We start from the raw sequence: 23,597 nt of genomic DNA, 5'->3' as shown, positions 1-23,597 counted from the left end.
TCTTGGGAGAGGCACCTAATCTAATCAGTAACTAATCATAGACTTGACTAAAAAATACAGGTTGGACAGCAAATGAAATACTCTCACAATCCGGGATTGTGTGCAAGTAGAAGTTAAGTACCCATGCATATGTTCAACTGGTCGGATTACCAAAATATGGTTCATTTCCCCCCACCTTCTGATGTTCCCAGAATCTCTATGTTAACCAAGGGATTTTCAATAGTCACATCAGTAGGGTAGAGAGAGGAAAAAAGGGGGGGAGAGGTATACCTACCCCCAGGCCAGCGTCATGACAACTGTATGGTGCTGGTGGAAAGCTATGGCTGGCAACAACACCTGACTCCGTACTTCAGGTCGCTGCTACAGATCAAATTCTCATTGCACTGTATGAGGTTATTCTTCTTATCTAAACTTGGGAGGTGAACTGATGTTATGCAATGTTGTAATGTCTTCTACATTTTTGGGGGTCTTTTTTCCTGTTTTACAGCTTCGATGCTCTGGAGCGTGGTGTTGTTGTCGCCAAGGAGCGTTCTGACTCAGTCGGGACCACGTTTCAGCTGCTGCGCAACACTGATGTCCTTCCTCCGATAGATGGTCTGCCTGTACAAGCACTACCTGGACTGGACACAACTAGATAAACGCACTGTATTTTTTTGAGAAAGTCAGGAAGTTTTGCAAAGAACAGGGCATGGACATCACATGCCGTGCACCAAAGTCAAGGGCAGGACAGAAACTGTCTGTCCGAATATAGATTTCCTTGTTCATGCGTGGTGCAGACAGATCACTTCATCACTGGGGGTGAGTTCCCAGTCAAACGGACTATCTACAGTGCCTCTACGCACATTCACATGACTCTCTCCTAACACACACACATTGCTGGTACAATTTTTTTTTTCTCCTGCTGCTCAGCCACTTTACCCCAGATTGTATGCATATAACTACAGTACCTCAACTATCACCAATATCACTGATATTGTTCTTGTACGTACTGTATATTATTTTGTTCTTTCTCTACTGGCATTGACACTTTGTTCTTTTTTTGTTTGTTGATATTGCTACTATACAAATATGCAAGTAACCATTTCACTGTACCATTTACACCTTATGTAGATACCAATCCACTTAGCTAGAAAAGGCTGTTTGGTGGTTATAGCCTCTCTTTCACATTACCTATCAAGTTAGCCTGGTGTGTCTGGGGGTGATTATGGTCATCTATTGTATTTCATGCACATGTGTACATGTCTAGACAATAGTGACCCATCCACTTGTGGCTGGGGGGTGGTTAGAATTTCTTTCACATGACCCATCAATTTAGACAAGTGTGTCTGGGTAAGCATCATCTAATAATTATAAAATATTTTCATCTGTACACGTTCTATTTTTGATACTGCTACTATGCAAGTAACCATTTCACTATACTGTTTATACCGTCTGTATCCTGTGCTTGTGAGAAATACATTTAGATTTGATTTGATATAGTGTGTGTTTGCCAGAGACGGTACTGTGAAGAACAACATGACCTGCACCAAAGTCAGATTAGGATATAGGCTAAGGACGAGATAAAGTGTATTTTTACCTGGGGCTAAGGCTTAAGAGGGTGTGAATAACGCTGAATGGGTGTAGACAAAGAAGAGCTCTCCAGTAGGTGTACAAAACATTTAAGGGCAATTTTCTCAAAAGTGGGGTTACAAGTTTATCAACTTTCAAAGCAGAATTACTTTCCCATTGTTCCTGAACTGCAGTGTATGATATACAGTTTTGTAGCTCTGAGTCTGTACTTTTATCCAATGTAAAAAATACAATTTAAAATGTTGCTACATCAGACTGAAAAGAGGTGCTGGGTCACATTTAGAATCATATGTTACGTTTGGTATGGTTACATAAGACAGATGATTACTTAAAGCAAAAACCAAAGGAGGGTGGGTAGGCGTATAACACGAACATCTAGCAACTCAGAGATTGCGAGTTCGAATCTTATCACGGACAACTTTAGCAATTTTTTAATTTATCCTTGCTGCACATTGGATGTGATAAACCTATATCTTGCAGAGTTCACACCAGCCAATTTATATTGATATCTATACCATATTTTTCTCTCATATGATATCCTATAGAGGGGCTCCAAATACACTGACAGATGAAATGGAAATGAATGCTTTGTATGAACTGTTCAGTAGCTTACAGAAACAATCCTGTGAGTAATTATCAGTGTTCTTCCCTCACACACCCTCTCATCTCCCTCTCTGAGGAATCCTCATTCACCGGGACTGGTTTATAGGGGAGTTGATCACAAGAGAGCTCTTTTGGTTCCTTGAAGTCACTCACCGCCAAATAATTAAATATTAGAGCGCACCACCTTGTAAAAACGAGGAACGCCGACCACGAGCTGTCATCTTCGTCAGCACAAGTGCGAACGTGCACGGTGGGTTTACGGTTCGCTGGTCCCACGGGGGGCTTCCTGGGTGTTAGTTTAGCAAATTCAGAGCAGGTATTTTTTAGAAGGAAGCAGCATCACACTTCACATGGCAGCGTGTTCTGCCTTGAGCATCTGAAGAGGTCTGGATTCGCAGCAAAGCTCTCTTCTGACAGATACTGATGAAGACGTTTTACCATGGTGCACAGCTGAGGAATCCTTGATCAGATGCAACAGATGTGAGAACCTCCGCACACCTTTTCCCCCCTTCAGAATGGTGAGTGAGAAAGAGAGAGATAAGATGGAGAGATTAAGAAAGAGAGCTGTAAAGGTAGCAGGCTAGCAGCCTTAGTGCCAGACAAAGGTACTATAAAGTTGGAAGAGGCTGTTATTGTAGAAAGGCCCACTAATCGTACCCAGTGTAGGGTTCTGGTTTGCAATTTACAGTAAGGGAATTAGAATGTTGTAGGGGTTTAAAGAGAGAACTTGTGGTCTACACAAGTCATGTCAACCCCTCTACTGTACAAGCAAGAAACACATCCTTGATAACTGCCCATGCCACAGACTTGCATTGTAGATATCATTTTGACACAAACATGACATACACACTCATACTCTCTCTCTCTTATACAAACACACACACATAGACACTCACTCACACTCTCTCTCTCACACACACACACACGTTGCATCCCTGCATGCGCAGCTGCCGAGGGCTGCAGTGCTGACCTCCTGTGCCCCTGCTCCCTCTCCTGTCCTCACGGCCGGCAGCGCCGAGGTTGTGGCGTGACTGTGATTTATCTCCTAGGGTGCAGGTGATCCGTGGCAGCTGCGCAGGAGAGAAGAAATCAATTTTAATGTCACCGCGCAGCTTCAGACGACCGGGCACCCCCAGAGCCCAGGCAATTAGTGCAGCTTCCCTCCCTCTACCTCTCTCTCGTTCTGTTTCTTCCTCTCTCTTCCTCTCTGTAGCTATTCATCTTTCTCTCTTGCTCTCTCGCTCTGCTTCTCCCTTTTCCTCCTGGTATCTATTAATCTCTCTCTATCTATCTATTTATCTCTCGCTCTCGTTCTGTCAATCTTCTCTCTCTCACTATCTATCTCATTCATTCCCTCTCGCTTTCTTTCTCTCTTCATCTCTCTCTCACTCTTTCTCTCTCTTCCCATCTCTCTCAATCGAGACGATTATGACAAAGTGCTTTTCCTCTAGATGAGAGAGAGCCAGTGTCTGAGGGGGGAAATTATGTAAACAATGAAACTGACCTCAGGGGAATGGAACTTGTTGAACGATTCTACACTTAATTATCTCACAAAAGTTACCCACAGTTAACTTGAGTGGATGAGTTGACAATGTCTTGTTCATTGCAAAATCACACACATAATCACAGTTGCCAGATTTTGGCTGTGGTTTGAGTCAATATAAGGCATTGGGTTGTAGTTTACTACACTTACATTTGACAATACAACTTATCTTGTAGACTTAGGGATAAGGGATAGTTCACCCAAATTACAAAAGGACATCTCACTGGGCACAGACGTCAATTCAACGTCTATTCCACATTGGTTCAACGTAATTTCATTGAAATGCCGTGGAAACAATGTTGATTCAAGCAGTCTATGGACAAGGTATGACAGCAATTCATGCTTTGGTTTAGTTTCCCTGGCAGCGTTTTCACATTTTAGCATTAGTAGCACAAATCCCATTCAAGTCATGGGACAGACATGAGCATTTAGTCCATAGACTGGAAACCAATATGTCATGTTGTCATTTGGGTGAACTATCCCTTTAAGCTCACATATACTCTAAAATCTCTGTAAATCTATGACTGTGCATTATTGCAATCATGTTAATTTGTGATTTTTGACAACCCCTTGTTCTCCTTTCAGTCAAAGTAGTTTGAGTCTTTGAGATTAATACCTCATGATCTAACAATTAGTTCAGCAACAATTAGACATTACAAAGACATCAGTCACTGCAGGGTTAACACTCCAAGGAAGTAATTTGGATGCCAGAGGTGTCTCTTTACTCAGAACCCTGGAAAGACATCTTTAGACTCCTGAGTGAATCCTTATAGACAAGTGGAATTGACCTTGTCAATTAGTAGTAGGCAGAGAGAGGGAAAGTTTCATTGTCGACAGAAAACTCCACTTTTAACAAGTGCAATTCTTAATGACTCAGGGAAATATTTGAAGTGGGAGGGAGCTCAGCATTAATCAAGCCCACCGCGGTGCACTCGCCCGCTCTCCAAAATCAACGACGAGCCTCCCCACTGATGTTCAATAGGTCAAAATGTCCTCCCAAGTAATTTTTTCACTGGCAGAGAACCCCAAGATGCTGGCTTGTTTTTTAATACAATCTCATTGGCAATTTACTGGGGGGACGTGTCTTGCTTTGGAGGTATATTCCTGTGTGGGTTAAATTTATTTGGGCACATAACGGAAACGTTTTGAAATGATTTGTAACGGAAAACAAAAATTAGCATTTCTTATTGGACAAGTCAAGGTAGTCCCTTCATTTGGTGCTGAATGAACACGTCCCTTATTTCAGGTTGGAGTTTCCCAACCCGATAAAGGGATGTGAACAAAATTGAAAAGTGGGCTAAGGTTTGGTTATGGATTCTACCTACATCATCTCCAAAACACTCACCTATTCAGGACAAGCAGGCAGGACATTGGGAGGATTTCTTATCCGATTAGGATTAGCCAGAGAAGGTTAGTCGCCGGATGGATGTGATGAGCACATCTTGAGTCAGCTATGATATTTGGAGTCGTCTGTTATGACTGTGGATGGCAAATGCAGTTGGGTGTTTCTCTTTATTTGGGTGTTTCTGCTCTTTTTACTCAAAACAATTGTAGTCATACTATGACGACAGTACGTTAAAAAGGCAATATAGATATATTGCTTCTGTGGGGGATCCCCAAAATGGACAGGAATATTGTCCATAAAATACCTCATTATACACTTCCCCACAACCTTGAGAAAATATATATACATTTACCTGAAACTAAGGATTTGTGTGATTTCATGAGTTAATAAATTGATTAATATTATTGTCATGTCTGCTCCTGCTCCTCCCCTTCGGCGTACTCTGTCAGATCCCTACTGGACTCCCGACGTTGTGGGGGTCGGCTCCAGTATCTTGTGGACTGGGAGGGGTATGGCCCAGAGGAGCGGTGTTGGGTTCCGGTGGAGGACATTCTGGACCCCAACATCATCCGTGACTTCCACCTTCGCCGCCCGGACCGACCCGCTCCTCGTCCTCGGGGTCGTCCCCCTGGTCGGCGTCATCCTGTGGCTGGAGCCGCACGTCAGAGGAGGGGGTACTGTCATGTCTGCTCCTGTTCCTCCCCTCCGGCGTACGACTTTGCCAGAGTACTAACCACCGGTCCTGGGATTCATCATTACGCACACCTGGCACTCATCATTACGCGCACCTGTGAATCATTATGATTCCCACCTGGACTCCATTACCTTCATTATTTCTTCCCCTTTATATGTCACTCTCCCAGGTTCACTCACCAGTTGGTATTGTTCTTGTGTATCGGCTGTCTGCCTTATGTTAGTGGCGTGTTCTTGGTTTTGTTGTTTTATTAAAAAGTTTCACCTGCTTCCGACTCAACGCCCCATCATTACAATTATATATATGAAACATACAGCCATACTCAAATCAAAATGTTATGTAAAAAATAGCAATGAAACTAGACTATCTTTAATTGTCAAATGGCGGAAAGTACTGAGAGAGCTTGCTGATAAAATTACATCTTGATGGATCACCTGACAACACTAGTAGTTCTTGGGGGCAAACAGTATAAGTCTAATTAATTTAATATGTCCATGATCAAATTATATCTAATTAAGATTGGATAACATGTTGTGCATTATAGATCCCTTTTATGTTTGTCTGTATCTTGACAAATCAATCATCACATCAACATGTTCCAATTGGGTTCGTCTTGGTTCATCTTGGTATGAAATAAATGTGTTTCAATAAGGAGGGTTAAACTACCGCTAATGGTTATGATGTCGTGTACATTATGTACCTAAAGGCAGAAAGTGGAGGGTCAACCTGGATTTGTTCCAGTAATAATCACTCATGTTCGCTTTCTGGTTGCAATTTTTTTATGTGGGATACCCTAATGAACACAACCCAGGTTCTTTATTAAATATGATTATAAACTTGTGCAGTTGAGAGAGACCTCTGGTCAGACATTGATGTGTCATACCAAGAAGAGGAATAATAGGTTCATATCCAAAAATCCTTACCTTTTTTATATTAGATCAATGTGTTTGCTTACCAAATCAAGTTTTAAAAAATGAAATTTTCTCTTATTCTGAATTTCTGATGTCCTATAGCACCTTCTAGTCCTACATCATTTGAAATGTACCTACCTCCAAACTAATATTTTTTTATTCCTTAGAATGCGTCCCGAATGGCACCCTATTAGTGCACTACTTTTTAACAGAGTCTTATGGGCCCTTTTCAAAAGTAGTGCACTATAAATGCAATCTGGTGCTATTTGGGATAGATCCCTGGTTTTCATTGTCCCGCTGATCATATATTTGAGTCGAAGCCCATCCCTTGACACTGATACTTGGCATCCGGAAAAATATCTCCTATACCTTCGCAGTACAGCCCATTCTCTCCCAGTGTGAAATCTGCTAAGGAGGCACATGTGCTATTACAAGGTGCTCCACAGATGTTCGCTTCATCGATTTGTTCATTTATTGTCTGAAGACAAAATGTGATAAGGTAATTAGTCGACTCCCCACACCTCAGCAGCCAGGAGCTTTTGTGTAGAGGACAAATGCTAGCCCCCACTCTCTCGCTCTCTCCCTCCTACAAAGCCCCAAAAGTGACAAAACCTGCTGAAAAACCTGCTGTATGTAAAATATTATGTGCTATACCTTGAAATAATATGTAACTCTAGATGACAACGTAATGATGTTTGTTTCCAGCAGTGGGGGTTCTCCTAAAGAAGTTCAATTTGCTTCGTGTTTTGTTTCCTTGCCACTATACTAACGAGTATCTCAATACCGGTATCGTCCCAGCCCTATGATTAATAAAGTAATTAGTCGACTCCCCACACCCCAGCAGCCAGGAGCTTTTGTGTAGAGGACAAATGTTAGCTCTCACTCTCGCTCTCTCCCCCCTACAAAGCCCCAAAAGTGACAGATGATTAATTAGGGCTGCGACGATACCAATATCGCAATATTTTTTCCATGGGAAAAATGAAAACAGGAAGCAGATCAAACTCTTTGGTCCTCTAAAAACCTGCTGTATGTAAAATATTATGCGCTATACCTTGTAAATATGTAACTCTAGATGACAACATAATGATGTTTGTTTCCAGCAGTGGGGGTTCTCCTAAAGAAGTTAAATCTGTTTTTTGTTTTGTTTCCTTGCCACTATACTAACGAGTATCTCAATACCGGTATCGTCCCAGCCCTATGATTAATGGCAGTTATGGTTTCTCTGGTGAGAGTCAATAGGCAGAACTGGCAGGTTTGTAGAGGAAGGCTTTTTCTCTCTTGTGAGTGTCATTTCCCTGTGTTCTTTGAAAGGGGTGCATTCCAGAAGAAACAGGCCCTGTCCGAAGGTCGTTCCTTCCTCTCTTCCTGGAGGAATTCACTGATCTGCCATGGCTGGATTGGTGAAAACTATGTTGCTGACACCTATTAATTTGTGTTAAGTCACGGATTACCAGTACTTCACTGCCCCCAGTTTCTGCTGTAATGTCAATGTCCTCTTCTGTGAACTCTGTAAGAATCTCCAAAGGATTTCACGAGTTCATTTTTGCATTGATGCCAAGCTATTTTATGGCCCAAACCATAAAACCATTTACCTTTTTTACATAGGTTGTACAGCTACTGTATGTTTGTGTAACCTATGATAGTACAATATCATTGCCGAGAATGTATACAAGCCTAAATATTTTCTAAGAACAGACAACTGTGTATTTTGAAAAACTATATCTGAATGTCATATTTTTTATGATGATTCGACTGTTTTGGAAAAGAGTATTGGAATACATTTCTGAGCAAAGACCAAACTTAGCAGAGGTTCTCATGCCATTGTTGATCTTAGGGATAAGTGTCTACTGTGAGGACTCTTGCATTCTCTATCAGGCCTATTACTGACTCATCTACTGCAGGAGAGTGACGGTGTTGTGAGCTCAGATTGAGTTGTAGTTGTTGCTCTGCACTAAGCTTGGCAAGTAATGCTAGGAACTGTCTAGCTCAAGGATGGGCAACTAACACACCTGACTCCAATAATCAACTAATCAGGATCGTCTGTTTAGAATGCACTTAGCTTAATCTAGGGATTGGGGAAAAGTGTGACACCTCACCGGCCCCTGAGGACTGAGGTGTGTTCATTTCGCTTGAATGTTTGTTACGTTGCGGAACGGTTTGGACTGAATGACACGTTTTCCCAAAACATTCTTGTACGTTCTTGAACAGACTTTGAGATACGTTTCCTCCGTTGTGGCTTTAAGCAATGAGTGACGTATTTATTAAAGGGTGGTGCATTTTGAACCCTAAACCTAACCCCTCCCTGTTTTTCAACTGGTCGTTCAGTACAGCACCGTTTCCGTTCAATTGAACGTTCTATTGTGTTTTTTTGTACTGAATGCAGCCCTGGAGTTGCCCATCCCTGGCTAGTTAATGTAGGAACTCTCCTTGGTCCTGACTGACTGATTGGCTAAGACAATAAAGAATGAAAGCCTCTAGTGGCCAAAAGGCCGTTTTAGCATGGTCAGTGCCATTTTTTGTTTATTTGAATTTTTATTTAACCTTTAACTAGGCAAGTCAGATAAGAACAAACTCTTATTTACAATGATGGCCTACCCCGGCCAAACCCGGACGATGCTAGGCCAATTGTGCGGTCCCTATGGGACTCCCAATCACGGCCGGATGTGATACAGCCTGGATTCGAACCAGGGACTGTAGTGACACCTCTTACATTGAGATGCAGGGCATTAGACTGCTGCGCAACTTGTGGCCATTGAGGGTTCCACCATGCTTCCACTATTTTAAAGTAGTCAAAGTTATCAGCTAGGTGGGGATTCCTATGGCTTGTAGCCTCAATGGCGCTGCACATGCTGGCACAGACGCTATAATGGCACAGATATAAAGATGTGTCCTCTATCTATCTCTATGGCTTAGACCTACATGTAAATGGTGCTAAATGAACAGCAGGACTGGATGGCTAAGAGCTGTCCATGGTCCTGAAAGACTACAGGACCTAAACAGAAATCAGGGCTTTTAACCATATCTACTCCCATGTTCAATACTTTGGCTGCTACAACCTGCCATTCTTATCTACCAAGTTCAAACAAAGATCCGATGTTCTTCAGAGAAACTAATACAGGAAGCTTCTACTGGGTACATCAATGCAACTCGTGGTAAATAGTTAATTGCTGAAGCAAGAACCTAAGGCCAATTTGGCCGCAATACCCTACTTTGATACAGTGTGAGGGCTCTCTTTGTAAGAGGAGACCTTGAAAGGTGAGGCAGAATCTTATTGAGACTGGCACAGGCATAGGTACATTGGATGTCTGCCAACATCAACGTGAAATATGTAATTGTTTGCTGAAGTGACCAAAATGGGTGTTCGTCCTCTTGCTCTTCAAAATTCCTCAGTCTGCATTATATTCTGATCTTGTTGAACTATATCTTTGGAAAACATAAATAGCTTATTCTATTTATTTTTTTTTGGTACGCATGGACATTTTTTCCCCTTGTTAATCTTTCATATCTTTTTGGCAGCTTTTTCTTTTTGAACTTGTGTGTGGTGTATGGTAAGCTATCTTTTGCATTAAATCACATGGTTCAAATAGGAATAGGTTACTTAGTATTCTGATTGCACATGGTTCATGTGCACACGCTTGCTGTTTGGGGTTTTAGGCTGGGTTTCTGTAAAGCACTTTGTGACATCAGCTGATGCAAGAAGGGCTTTATAAATACATTTGATTGATTGAATGATTCACAGACAATTATAAACTGTTTGGTTCGAGCCCTGAATGCTGACTGGCTGAAAGCCGTGGTATATTAGACCGTATACCACGGGTATGACAAATCATTTATTTTTACTGCTTTAATTGTGTTGGTAACCAGTTTATAATAGCAATAAGGCACCTCGGGGTTGCCTTATTGCGTTGTGCTTAAGAACAGCACTTAGCTGTGGTAAATAGGCCATGTACCACACCCTCTTTGGCCTTATTGCTTAAATATAAAATAGCCAAAGAAACAAAATTACCTAGCATTAAACATGTGAATACAAACATGCATTAGAGAAGTATATGCCTATACTTTGATAAAATTGTATAGGCCTATATAGGCTAATGCTGATGTACACTAAATGACCAAAGGTATGTGGACACCTACTCGTTGAATATCTCATTCCAAAATCATGGGCATTAATATGAAGTTGGTCCCCCCTTTGCTGCTATAACAGCTTCCACTCTTCTGGGAAGGATTTCCACTAGATGCTGGAACATTGCTGCGGGGACTTGCTTCCATTAAGCCACAAGAGCATTAGTGAGTTCGAGCACTGATGTTGGGCGATTAGGCCTGGCTCGCAGTCGGCGTTGCAATTCATCCCAAAGGTGTTCGATTGGGTTGAGGTCAGGGCTCTGTCCAGCGCAGTCAATGTCTTCAACACCGATCTCGACAAACCATTTCTGTACGGACCTCACTTTGTGCACGGGGCATTGTCATGCTGAAACAGGTAATAACCTTCTCCAAACTGTTGACACAAAGTTGGAACACAGAATCCTCTCGAATGTCATTGCATGCTGTAGTATTAACATTTCCCTTCACTGGAACTAATGGGCCTAGCCAGACCATGAAAAATAGCCCCAGACCATTATTCCTCCTCCACCAAACTTTACAGTTGGTACTATGCAGTCTGGCAGGTAGCGCTCTTCTGGCACCCGCCAAACCCAGATTTGTCCGTCGGACTGCCAGACGGTGAAGCGTGATTCATCACTCCAGAGAACGTGATTCCACTGCTCCAGACTCCAATGGCAGTGAGCTTTACACCACTCCAGCCGCCGCTTGGCATTGCGCATGGTGATCTTAGGCTTGTGTGCGGCTTCTCGGCCTTATGAAGCTCCCGACGAACAGTTATTGTGCTGACATTGCTTCCAGAGGCAGTTTGGAACTCGGTAGTGAGTGTTGCAACCGAGGACAGATGGTTTTTACTTCAGCACTCAGCACTTCAGCACTCAGTGGTCCTGTTCTGTGAGCTTGTGTGGCCTACCACTTCGCAGCTGAGCCATTGTTGCTCCTAGACGTTTCCACTTCACATTAAAAGCACTTACAGTTGACCAGAGCAGCTCAAGCAGGGCAGAAAGTTGAGAAACAGACTTGTTGGAAAGATGGCATCCTGTGACGGTGCCACGTTTAAAGTCACTGAGCTCTTCAGTAAGGCCATACTACTGCCAATGTTTGTCTATGGAGATTGCATGGCTGTGTGCTCGATTTTATACCCCTGTCAGCAACGGGTGTACTTTTGTATACTTTACATAGTGTATGTAGTAAGCATGTGCCATGAAAGACAATCAAATGTGAATATGTGTTGTTTTTCATCAGTCGACTGTAGTTTGAATTAAGAAGAAGCTCAATATAGTCGAATTTTCTGTCATGCTGCTAAACTTTAATAACGAAAACCTGCCATGGTGACTCAGCCTGCTTCAATTCTTCAACTCATATGCCTAAATATGCACACAAAAAATGCAATTTTTCATTTTAACCAAATATTGTATCGTGCTTCGTTTGAAAAAAGATATGAAGCTATTTTTATGCATTATTCAAATTGTGATTATTTATTTTTTTACTGATATAGGGGTTTCGTCATTATAGTAATATATGTATTAGGCTACTACTCATAGGAAATTTCACAACATATGCCTCTTTATAGGGAACAATATAGGCTATAACAGGCGGTGCTTCGTTAACGATGAGCTTGAATAGAACTAGGGAGAAGCTCCGGAGTAGAATGCATGTTAATGAGGATTTCAGGGAGATACCTCGCGGAGGCGATAACAGCCGCTCAAATATTTCTGTTGGAGCTTGTGGTTTTGTTATTACGCTATTATCCAGTAGAAAATATGGAGAAGGAATAAAGTAGGCTATAGTATTGTAATGAAACAGGCAGGGAGCAGGTCTCGAACCCTCAACCTTCTAGCCCGAGGTCCGGCGCGCTATCGACTGTGCCGCAAAAGCATGCTCAAGCGGCAGAGTCGATTTCCGCGCTTATAAACCCAGGGTCGTTACAGTATTTCGAGAGAGATAACGTATGACGTAATAGGCTTGACGTTATAGGCCCTACACATAAGAAAATCAAACCAACAAACGCTGTATGCAATGTCATCCTTTTGCTCAAGATAAAAAATGATTGAAAGAAAACAAATAGAAAATAGAGGCAGATTGTACGCTTGTCTCTCTTCTTTGAAAGAGAGATGGTCATTCATTAAACTTTCATCCATATTAATGCAGGAGCACGCTTTTGAAATCGAATCTGTATTCCGTTTGGGACAGGAAATACAAATGAGATTCTGATTATATGTCAGCAATATTCGTCAAAAAAATGTTTTTAGCCTATTTGCTTTACCAATGTATATTTCATATTGCTTTACCACTTTTTAACATATAGGCCTCAATATTTAAAAAATCACGTGCTAAGTGTGTTGTTTTAACACTAGGGCTCATGCCACGCAAACGCCTGTCGCCTGCCACTCCTATTCTCGATTCCATGTAATATTCTGCACGGCCATGGACGCATGTATTAAGATGCATTTCGGAGAGAGACAGAAGGATTTTTTTATTCGAAATTCTGTAGCCTGTTTCAATGTTGCTATTTTTTTTACCCACATTAGCCAGTCACGTTGAGATTTAACGTTTTTGCTCAGATAGACAAACAGCAATAGTTGGTCGGTTGCTGTCTCTCCCCTCCCCAAATCAATACTTGAAGCTGTAGTTCTTGCAGGGCTGACTTTCTTTCTTTCTTATTAATAATGCAAAACGCGTCTGCGTCTGCGTGTGTGTGTGTGTGTGTGTGTGTGTGTGTGTGTGTGTGTGTGTGTGTGTGTGTGTGTGTGTGTGTGTGTGTGTGTGTGTGTGTGTTGTGTGAATCCTAAATGATTGGCTGCACCAGCTCGTTTGCTTCAAAGCCATGAATGAACCCAACACCCAAAGACACCTGTCATCATCAGCTATGCAGTTTACACACCAGCAATGTATACATTTTGGGAGCATAACTAAGAATAGAACCACACACTTATTTTCGAACATGAACTGTTTTATTTAATATTCTTCATAATTTTAGCAATCTGATTTTTTTTATATACCTGGATAATAATCAATCTGTTTTTTTTTTTACTGTTTGAGATAAATTAGACTATCATTTTTTTTTTTTTTTTTATTAATTTGATATACATAGTCTCTTATTTACTTAAATGATTTGGAATAGTCAGGTATTATATGCAACATCCCCAAAAACAAACAAACAAACAAACAAATAAACATAATACACATCTTTTTGAAGGCAGTGAAACCGGGTCTATGCCTTGGCAACATCAATAAAAGCTAGCAAAATGTCGCTTCATCCAGCGATTGATTTCGCGTTCTGAGTATTCTCGTGCTACTGTTCTTCTGGGGTGTATGGTTTCGTGTAGGTTATACCCTAGGCCTAGGGGTAGCCTATATTTCTTCATAAATGGATGGTAATGTGCTAACATAGAATGGCAACAGTCATATCACTCTTCAGCCATTGTTTTCGTTCCGCTACATTGGCCAAGTTTAAGTCATCGTATTGCCATCATTTTTACTTAATAACCAACCATCAAAACGTACCATTGAATGTCTGTAGTCATTCCTGAGATCTCTTTTTTTTTTCATTCTTATTACTATGCTATTTATATTTTTTTTTTCCTAGGGTGATGGTTATAGACATCATATGAAAGTAGAAATATCAGATCCTCAAACAACCTTTTCGATTTATACTTGGCTCGACATGATACATTTGGCAAATTAAAGTAAATAAAATATCTAAATGGTGAGTATAGGAGACCGACCTGGAGCAAATTGCCTTTCTGTTGTTGAATTCGTTGAGGCAAGCGTGTCTCGCATTAGCCTACAGAGTATGAGCAGCTTGCAATCTGCAATCACCTGAAATAACAGAGATGTCTAGTCTAAGGCTACTAATATAAATAATTAATTGTCGACTTTAATACTATGCCATTCCACGATTGTATGCGGGCAAGGATCCATCAAAATTTCATTATCATTCCAACTCAACACCTGCTAAATATTTAATGTAGTTGACCCCAGGTCAGACAAATATGGTGGAGCAGTCCCAGAAGACGGCCTGCCAATGTCTCTTGCAAAATCAGGTCGCCTTCTCCGGATGAAGTAGCCTATAAATCCATTTGGGTGTAGATGAATTCAAACGTCTTTTGTTTTGTATTTTTTGTGTGGATAGCTAGCACTCGTTTTCTTTTTTTCGTTGTAATTTTCCCCCCCGCTTTTTTCTTTGTTGTTTTTTTCTTCTGCTAAAATGCAAGCCAAGTCACTAAGGCTGAAAGTGCCGTTAGAAGCATCGTGAGACCAAAAGGAACTGTGGATTTGGAGGCCCCGTTCCCCCCACCACAGAGTTCAAACAAGCTCCCTCGGAACTCCAAGTTTCTGGACTCCTTTTTGAGCTTCTCCCATAGGTCTGTTGCTCCTTCTTGGCAATCCGCCAGCGCAGTGGTCGCACATGAGTGGAAGTCATCCCAATATCTGCAAATCAAATGTAAAAGCAATTAAGAAATGCTTTACGTTATGTTAGCCTACTGTTGACAACTTGTTTTCTCTCCTTATTGGTTGTCTGTGCTATATTCGAATAGCCTAATAGTTTGATTTCAACACAGTTGTAATAATATTAGAAAACCAAAAAGAATTCCAGCAATAAATGCATAATAAGAAGAAGAATAATCCGATTCTATTTTTGTATTGTAATCTATAGTCGGTCGAATAGCATAGTCTAGTATTAGCATCTCCCTTGAAGGCTAAACGAAAATCACGTTGCTTGTAATCTACACACTCTGAGAAAGATTCCCTAAAGTCACGTGGTTGTATCTAACCGCTCCCTTTTTCAATTTCTCTCCTCTCTCTCAATTCTATACAAGGGGCTTTATTGGCATGGGAAACATGTGTTTACATTGCCAAATCAAGTGAAATGGATATACAAAAGTGAAATAAACAATACAAATATTACACTCACACAAGTTCCAAAAGAACAAAGACATTTCAAATGTCATATTATGTCTATATACAGTGTTATCGCGATGTGCAAATAGTTAAATATGGGTTCTCTCTCTCTCTCTCTCTCTCTCTCTCACACACACACGCCAAAGTCATCTGCACGCATGCGCGTCCATCCCTCATTCTCACATCCCCAACGTCCAAGCATATGCACAGTTGCATTAACATAGTAAGAACAGTGGCTATAATATCCCATTCACACAAAGGCTATACATTTCAAAGGAGCCACTGCTTAATTTTGTTTATTCATAATGAGACACCCGGTGGCGCGTGGCTCCCCCTGATCCTGACTCCGTATCTAATCTAATCGAGGCTGTTGATATTGACCCCGTCAACCCCACGCCACGTCGATAGTATATCTCATTGCAATTATGGAGTAAAGTGCGAATAGGGGGAGTAGCCTAGCTTATTAACGTGCTCCTGCTGCCTGCGATTTTCATGATGGAGCTGTCGAATTAAACTGGGGGCTCTACTGCCATCTGGCACCAACCGGTTTGGTATATGGGGTGCAGTGCGCCTTCCCCTTTTTGGATTTGATCAAATTCTGCATGTCCCCCGCCCCCTTTTTAAAAAATGAATTCAACTTACATGCAGATGGTGTGCAGATTTTCCTTCTCATCCAGCTCCTGTGGATAGTTGGCCATATTCTCCCCGAGTTTCAGCAAGCAGTTGGAGAACCCTTTGAATACTGTATCACATTTCCCTGTCGCTCTCACCGCCTGTAGCAGATAAGCTGGAATTGGGGGGGAGAAATGTATTTATTATTTTTTTTAGGATCATGTTTTTTTTTCATTCCAACATTCGATAGCATATGTCTTATAATGACAGGGTACGTTAATAGTTGATTTTTATGGTGATTCGTTTTCATTTGATCCAGTTTGTCCATTCATTCATGTATTTTCTTAATTTAGCCTTTTGGGTAGTTTAAATGGGAATGTTTACAACTTAACCCTATAACTTATTGTCAAGAAATGTCTAAACATTTTCCCTTAATATAATGCTAGTTTTAACATATCCAACAATTGTACATCTGCATTTGATCATACAATCTGTTTGGAGAATGCATTGTGTGATCCCAGCCCAGAAAATGTGTGCAACAGCGACAAAGGAGGATGAGGTAATGCACCGCCGAGATGGAAAAGGGGGTGTGTTTCTCACTGCATGGCTTTTGTGAGTGTGTGGGGGGTGGGGGTCTTGTGGCACGCTATAGTAAATTGTAGTAATATTTGTGTCTGTGCTTATTCAACCATATTAGGGGCGTTCTCCGTCTATAATTTGTTGAACAGAGAAAATTACAGGGTTTGTTGCTAAACGTCCACCCTTTAAATCCAACCCTTTTGACCCTCTCGTGCTCAATGTTGAGGTTGTCAATGGTGGGACGCACCAAGCATCTCTGGTTCGTTAAGCAAAAGATTCGCTCGATTGATCATTTGTTACAATGTTGTCCCATGTCGATTGGTTGCAGAATAATGCACCGTGAAGGCTACACGGTTAGGCTATTTATCAATAAATAATAAGGGAACGACAGCGATGGACTGGTTTCATTTAAATGCATCAGTGTAGCCTGGAATAGCCTAGTATTGGGAGCAAATACTAACAACCTCAGTTATAGGTATTTAGGTTTGGGTGATGTGTTGATAATACAGGCATCATTCGTTAAATTGCGTTGTAAAAAAATGTGAGGCTACTGCCATCATGCCCTATCAAATCAAGATGTTGCCTACAGGCAATCCAATGTCACCAAATATGCTATGCGGAAATGTGTAATAGATTCTGACAAGGTCAAGTAATAAATGAATGTTACTGCGTCTCGAGCAAGCGGATTGCAAATGATTTTTGCAGGGATGATTTGCAAAGGGGCAACTCGCGAGATGATATTATCGCACTTGCACTGTGAAATTACACATAACCCCCATATATTACTTCAACGTGTGCCGCTCTCACTTGGCACAGACCCTGTTTGAAAAATCTCTTGTAAAATGTGGTATCCTAATTATTTTTATACGTGCAATAACAGGGTTGAAATGACTATGCCCTCTATCCCATTTTCCTGTTAAGGACAATTTCTGCTAAATGTGTTAAATTAAGACATTGCCTAGAGAATCTATCACACGTGTTTCTCACATTTATCATATAGGCTACCTCAGCTTTCAGCTCCAATAGATAGCCATATAGCTACAGTAGCCTGAATACTACTACCAGTCACACCCACACTATAGATATAGCTAAAGCAGAGTTAACTCGCAGAAAATGTACACGGCACATAAACAAAGAATAACCCTCAGAATTACCAACTCTGCGGACGACCCAGTCAAAGACGAAACACCTAATATCCAAATGATAAAAACGACTTTCCATAGCCTATTGCGTTCTCGTTTCGTAGGCTAATGTTAAATGTTAGCGATACCACATCTCAAATAAGCGCTGCAATACATTGATATGGCTAGCCTACATTTTTTACGGGACAAAATACCACCATAGCTATAATCGAAATATATCCTCCAAATGGATTAGTCCAAATAGCCCCATATATATAGTTGTTTTCTCTGTATAGTCGCCTACATTCTTTTGCTGAATAGAAAGCTCCTTCATCAAAATAAAATATATTTTTAAAGACATTTTATTTTCGTAGACCAAATATAGTCTAATAGTCATATTCGTTAATGAAAAAGTATCTAAATCCTATTTTACATTAGACAATTATCATATCGCTAACCTATACTCGATGCATTTCGTTACAAAACAATAAACGATGCACCTGCTAGGCACTCATATTTTGAAAGAGCTTGCCTTTAGATGCTGCACGTCTTTTAGTTCAAATTTTCATTCACAAAGCATGTCAAGTCAAAGCATTTATGTTTAGTCTTTTTTTCACAATGGCTCGGCTGCTGAATTATTTATAAATCCCTTGCCACTACAGGATTCTGAGGAGCAGTTGTCTTACTTTGGCAGCGTTTGCGTTATGCAATGCAAACGAAAGACTGGCCTATTTGTGCGAACGTCCCCGTACACGTTTCCAATCGAAATTACAGGTGCATTCTTATAGAATTTTAAAAAGAAAATACATTTTTTGTTTAAAATCATTTTTTTGTTTAGAATCTCCTTTATAACGAATGGAGAAAAAAAACGTGAAATGTGACATAGCCTTTGGTTTGTTGTGTCTATTATTGTCGGACGAAATTAGCTCATGCACACCATTGTATATAGCCAGATAATAAACTGATCTCATGCATTCATTGCAATAAAATAAATACAGACTTGTTCCTGGAAGAAACGATCGAACAGTTGATTACAAATAGTTTGCAGGTTGACATTTATCGTTATGAATCTTGCTGGATGGAGCCAGATCTGAGCGATTTCCGCTAGATTAGCCAATTGCAAAATCAAAATGAGCTAAATTCAGAGAAATTACCAATCTACAGAGCTGCCTCCGGTACAAGAGTCATGCCCATAAAAGCCACCCTGCAAATAGTTTGGCTTTCATTCTTAACAATTCGCTAATCATTGTTAAATCAAATATAAAACAATAACGAATCGACCGTGAAAGAGTCACTCACCTAACTGAACAGCAAGAAACAGTGAGATATATTTGCCGGACCAAGTTAATCCCATTCTACGTGTGGTAAAACCATTGGCGTATGCAGATCTTAAAAACTTGGAAGGAAAAACGATGTTGAGGTCTGGGCATCACACATAGCCATCAACTTCCAGCAGCATTCACAGACTCTTGCTTTTTCTCCCGTTGCCTGTTACACTCACAGTGTGGCGAAGAGGAGTGAAATGGTGCACCCCTTGTAAAGCGAGGGCGGTGATGGCTCTTTTTTTTTCACTTTCTCCCCATCTCTCGCTCTGCTTCACGCCCACATCGCATGCTTGACGTAAAGGTGACTGTTGGACTCCCCCCTTCCCCCCCCTAGCCCACACCTTACACATACAGTCATTAAAAGACCTGTAGTGATATCTGGGTCAAGGGCACACGTGCGCGCCAAGGACCACACTGGTGGTGTCTGGAGAGGTGAGACTATGGACTCAGAAGTGACCAAATGCCCCTTTTCTTTGTGCCATCGACAGAGAACTAATACGAATATGCCAATATTTATCTGATTTGTGGTGTACTGTATTTATTATAATATTTAATCATATGTTTACTATGGACAAAAAAGACACAATTTCTGCCCAAAAACGCTGTTTATCATGCTACTATAAATGTGTCCATATGCCTATATGTTATACATTCTACACGAGCCAAATCGGTGACCTTGCGTTTAGGCTATTCTTTTCTAAGTTAAGTAAACTCTCATTCCTCACGACAGCCTATGATAGGAGAAGCAGAGGAGTTAGGACAACCATATGTGAGATGTAGCCCAGATATAGCTCATTGCATGGGAATGCAATTCTTTATTCATCAACGCAGCAACGCTATCCCGTCTGACCTCTGGAAACGAATGCTGTTAAAATACTTTAATCCAAGTCCAGATAAACTACATATTCTCTCACATTTGACAAATGTGTTCAGTCGTAGGCTATTCTGAAATGTATATTGGAAACCCCTCGCTGGTACAGAGTGTAAATATTCGCAAAATGTTTTCTTCACATTAGTAACCAGGTTTCCGTCGAACCTTTTTATGCGCGTAAAGTACATGTCGGATAAAACATGTCATGACACGCCTGATTGAAATAGAAAATGTGTCGGTAAACCTTCCAAATATCTACGAAAATAATACGATAGACAAGGTGGGATTTTTTTTGTCAGTAAAAATATTTATGCGAGAAATGTCGGTGGAAACGTTTTTATGCGCAAGTATTGATATATAATAACCATCGTATCGAAGTAAACTTTGAGTCACGCGATTACATGTTTGGTGGTCGTTCCACTATGACTCGTCGGGAAAGCATGCAGTTTATTAGGCTACAGATGAAAGAAGTTATGATGAACTTGAAAGGTAAAGTGCAAGGTGATGAGCTTGATGCTCCTGTCCAATAAATATCTTATTCTGGTGACATGATCATTGATGCTTGGCTGCCATTTGACAAATAAAAATGATCTTGCATTTTTGTCCAAAACAATCTCATCATGTATGCTTTACCTGCATTGTATCTGCGGCTAGAGCGCACATGACAATACCAGATTGGGCACATCGCTATATAACACATTTTTTTGTGAGAAAACGATCAGTAGAGTTGTAAATGTGATGTATTTTTTATTCGGTACATGGGAATTTAACTGCAAATGGTATTTTTATGTGCACTACATCATCACGCACATACTTTTATCCGCAACACGTTAATTTGATGGAAACACAAGTGGTGGGAAAATGCGCGTTTTGTTTTAATGCAGATTTTTTCTTATATTCGCATGGAAATCCGTCGCCAATTGGATGGAAACCTAGCTACTGACAAGGAAAAGAAAACCTTTCCTCGACATTAAAACTGATGTGAATGACGAACCCACTCACACAGTCATTTTAGATTCAGTGTCTGTCGCAAGGTGTCTTATGGGAAGCTGAGCCGTGTGTGTGCGCGCGGGCGTGTGCGCACTGTGTAGGTGCGCTCACGCGTGTGTGTGTGAGGAAGTCATACAAATGGATCCATAATGAGTGACGCTATACCGCTATTATAAAAGAAGAGGGAGGGAAAATTCTGCTCTCTTCCTCACTGACGTCAGCGGAATTTGTAACGAGCCAATGAGTTTCACTTTTTTCGTGCCAGACCCGGCGCACCCACCAGAATACTAAAAAGTTTCCCGCAGGCGGCTTGCTGAAGGAGAATCCCCATGCAGTGAGAACTACGGACGGCGGACGAGCACCCTCAGTCTTTACTGAGTAGGCTAATTGGGTCCACCGACAGTTCATTTAGAATGGAGACCGCGCTGAAATAAGCTTTTAGTGAAGGTCTAGAAACGGTAATATTGTGTGGAGCCCTGAAGACAGTCACCCTCCCGGCCCTTTTCTAAAAGGTTTGCCATGTGCAGAACCTAGACTGTTTTAATGAGATATACTGTATGCTTCTTGAACTTGACCTAAATAAGCTTCACAGTTTATCAAATAACCTAGCATATACCTAGTCGTTATATAAACAGCCTCGGATACCTTTGTAGCGTATAGTCCGATTTATCCATCATTATGCAAAATATTATAAGCAAATGGACACATAGGAATATCAGTGTAGTCTGATGAACTAGCTCTCTACGGGTCTTCAGAGTCTCTTGTTGCAGCTGTCTGATAACGATACATGTTCTAGAATGATCATCATAAGATTGCTAAGTAGCTTAGTAGACGTCATCATCTGGTGTATTCCATAATGAGGGGTGTATGTATGTAGGCCATTGTAGTAGAGAATCACTCTTTCTCATTGATTAACTGATATCTAGTCGCCCCCTGGTGGTGGATGGTTGTTTCTACAGTTACAGTAGAACGGTCATTGACACACACACACACACACACACACACACACACACACACACACACACACACACACACACACACACACACACACACACACACACCCCAACGTAAACAAAAAGGAAGGCCCTAAAAATTGTCAAAGACTCCAGCCACCCTAGTCATAGACTGTTCTCTCTGCTACCACACGGCAAGCAGTACCGGAGCGCCAAGTCTAGGTCCAAGAGGCTTCTTAACAGCTTCTACCCCGAAGCCATAAGACTACTGAACATCTAATCAAATGGCTACCTAGACTATTTGCATTGCCCCCCCCCCCCCCCCCCCCTCCTTTTACGCTGCTGCTACTCTCTGTTATTATCTATGAATAAGTCACTTTAATAACTCTACCTACATGTACAGTTGAAGTTGGAAGTTTACATACATTTAGGTTGGAGTCATTAAAACTTGTTTTTCAACCACTCTACACATTTATTGTTAACAAACTATAGTTTTGGCAAGTCGATTAGGACATCTACTTTGTGCATGACACAAGTAATTTTTCCAACAATTGTTTACAGATAGATTACTTCACTTATAATTCACTGTATCACAATTTCAGTGGGTCAGAAGTTTACATACACTAAGTTGGCTGTGCCTTTAAACAGCTTGGAAAATTGCAGAAAATTATGTCATGGCTTTAGAAGCATCTGATAGGCTAATTGACATAATTTGAGTCAATTGGAGATGTACCTGTGGATGTATTTCAAGGCCTACGTTCAAACTCAGTGCCTCTTTGCTAGACATCATGGGAAAATCAAAAGAAATCAGCCAAGACCTCAGAAAAAAAATTGTAGACCTCCACATGTCTCGTTCATCCTTGGGAGCAATTTCCAAATGCCTGAAGGTACCACGTACATCTGTAAAAACAATAGTACGCAAGTATAAACGCCATGGTACCACGCAGCCGTCATACCGCTCAGGAAGGAGACGTGTTCTGTCTCCTAGAGATGAACGTACTTTGGTGCGAAAAGTGCAAATCAATCCCAGAAGAACAGCAAAGGACCTTGTGAAGATGTTGGAGGAAACAGGCACAAAAGTATCTATATCCACAGTAAAACGAGTCCTATATCGACATAACCTGAAAGGTCACTCAGCAAGGAAGAAGCCACTGCTCCAAAACTGCTCATAAAAAAGCCAGACTACGGTTTGCAACTGCACATGGGGACAAAGATCATACTTTTTGGAGAAAGGTCCTCTGGTCTGATGAAACAAAAATAGAACTGTTTGGCCATAATGACCATCGTTATATTCGGAGGAAAAAGGGGGAAGGTTGCAAGCCGAAGAACACCATCCCAACCGTGAAGCACGGGGGTGGCAGCATCATGTTGTGGGGGTGCTTTGCTGCAGGAGGGACTTGTGCACTTCACAAAATAGATGGCATCATGAGGAGGAAAATTATGTGGATATATTGAAGCAACATCTCAATACATCAGTC

The 23,597-nt window shown here is 41.1% G+C and overlaps 1 protein-coding gene across 1 annotated transcript; it reads right to left on the bottom strand.

Moving 5' to 3' along the window:
• Positions 1-13,894: 13,894 nt before the first annotated feature.
• nrn1a (neuritin 1a) lies at positions 13,895-19,438 on the bottom strand. Its single transcript, XM_038997019.1, has 3 exons — positions 19,280-19,438; positions 16,311-16,455; positions 13,895-15,197 (listed from the first exon to the last, which is right to left on the bottom strand). Exons 1-3 carry the CDS (start codon positions 19,332-19,334, stop codon positions 14,969-14,971), a joined length of 429 nt encoding a protein of 142 aa, XP_038852947.1. The 5' UTR covers positions 19,335-19,438; the 3' UTR covers positions 13,895-14,968.
• Between the last annotated feature and the right edge of the window lie 4,159 nt (positions 19,439-23,597).

Source organism: Salvelinus namaycush, chromosome 7, assembly GCF_016432855.1.
Source record: "Salvelinus namaycush isolate Seneca chromosome 7, SaNama_1.0, whole genome shotgun sequence".
NCBI lineage: Eukaryota > Metazoa > Chordata > Actinopteri > Salmoniformes > Salmonidae > Salvelinus > Salvelinus namaycush.
Note: the sequence above shows the minus strand (reverse complement) of the source record. Positions and strands in the feature narration are given on the sequence as shown.

Excerpts from the sequence above, each read along its gene's own strand:
- nrn1a (XM_038997019.1), bottom strand. The coding sequence starts at position 19,334 with ATGGGATTAACTTGGTCCGGCAAATATATCTCACTGTTTCTTGCTGTT. Across the intron at positions 16,456-19,279 it reads GTTTCTTGCTGTTCAGTTAG|CTTATCTGCTACAGGCGGTG; the intron begins GTGAGTGACTCT and ends CCCCAATTCCAG. Across the intron at positions 15,198-16,310 it reads AATCTGCACACCATCTGCAT|ATATTGGGATGACTTCCACT; the intron begins GTAAGTTGAATT and ends TTTGATTTGCAG.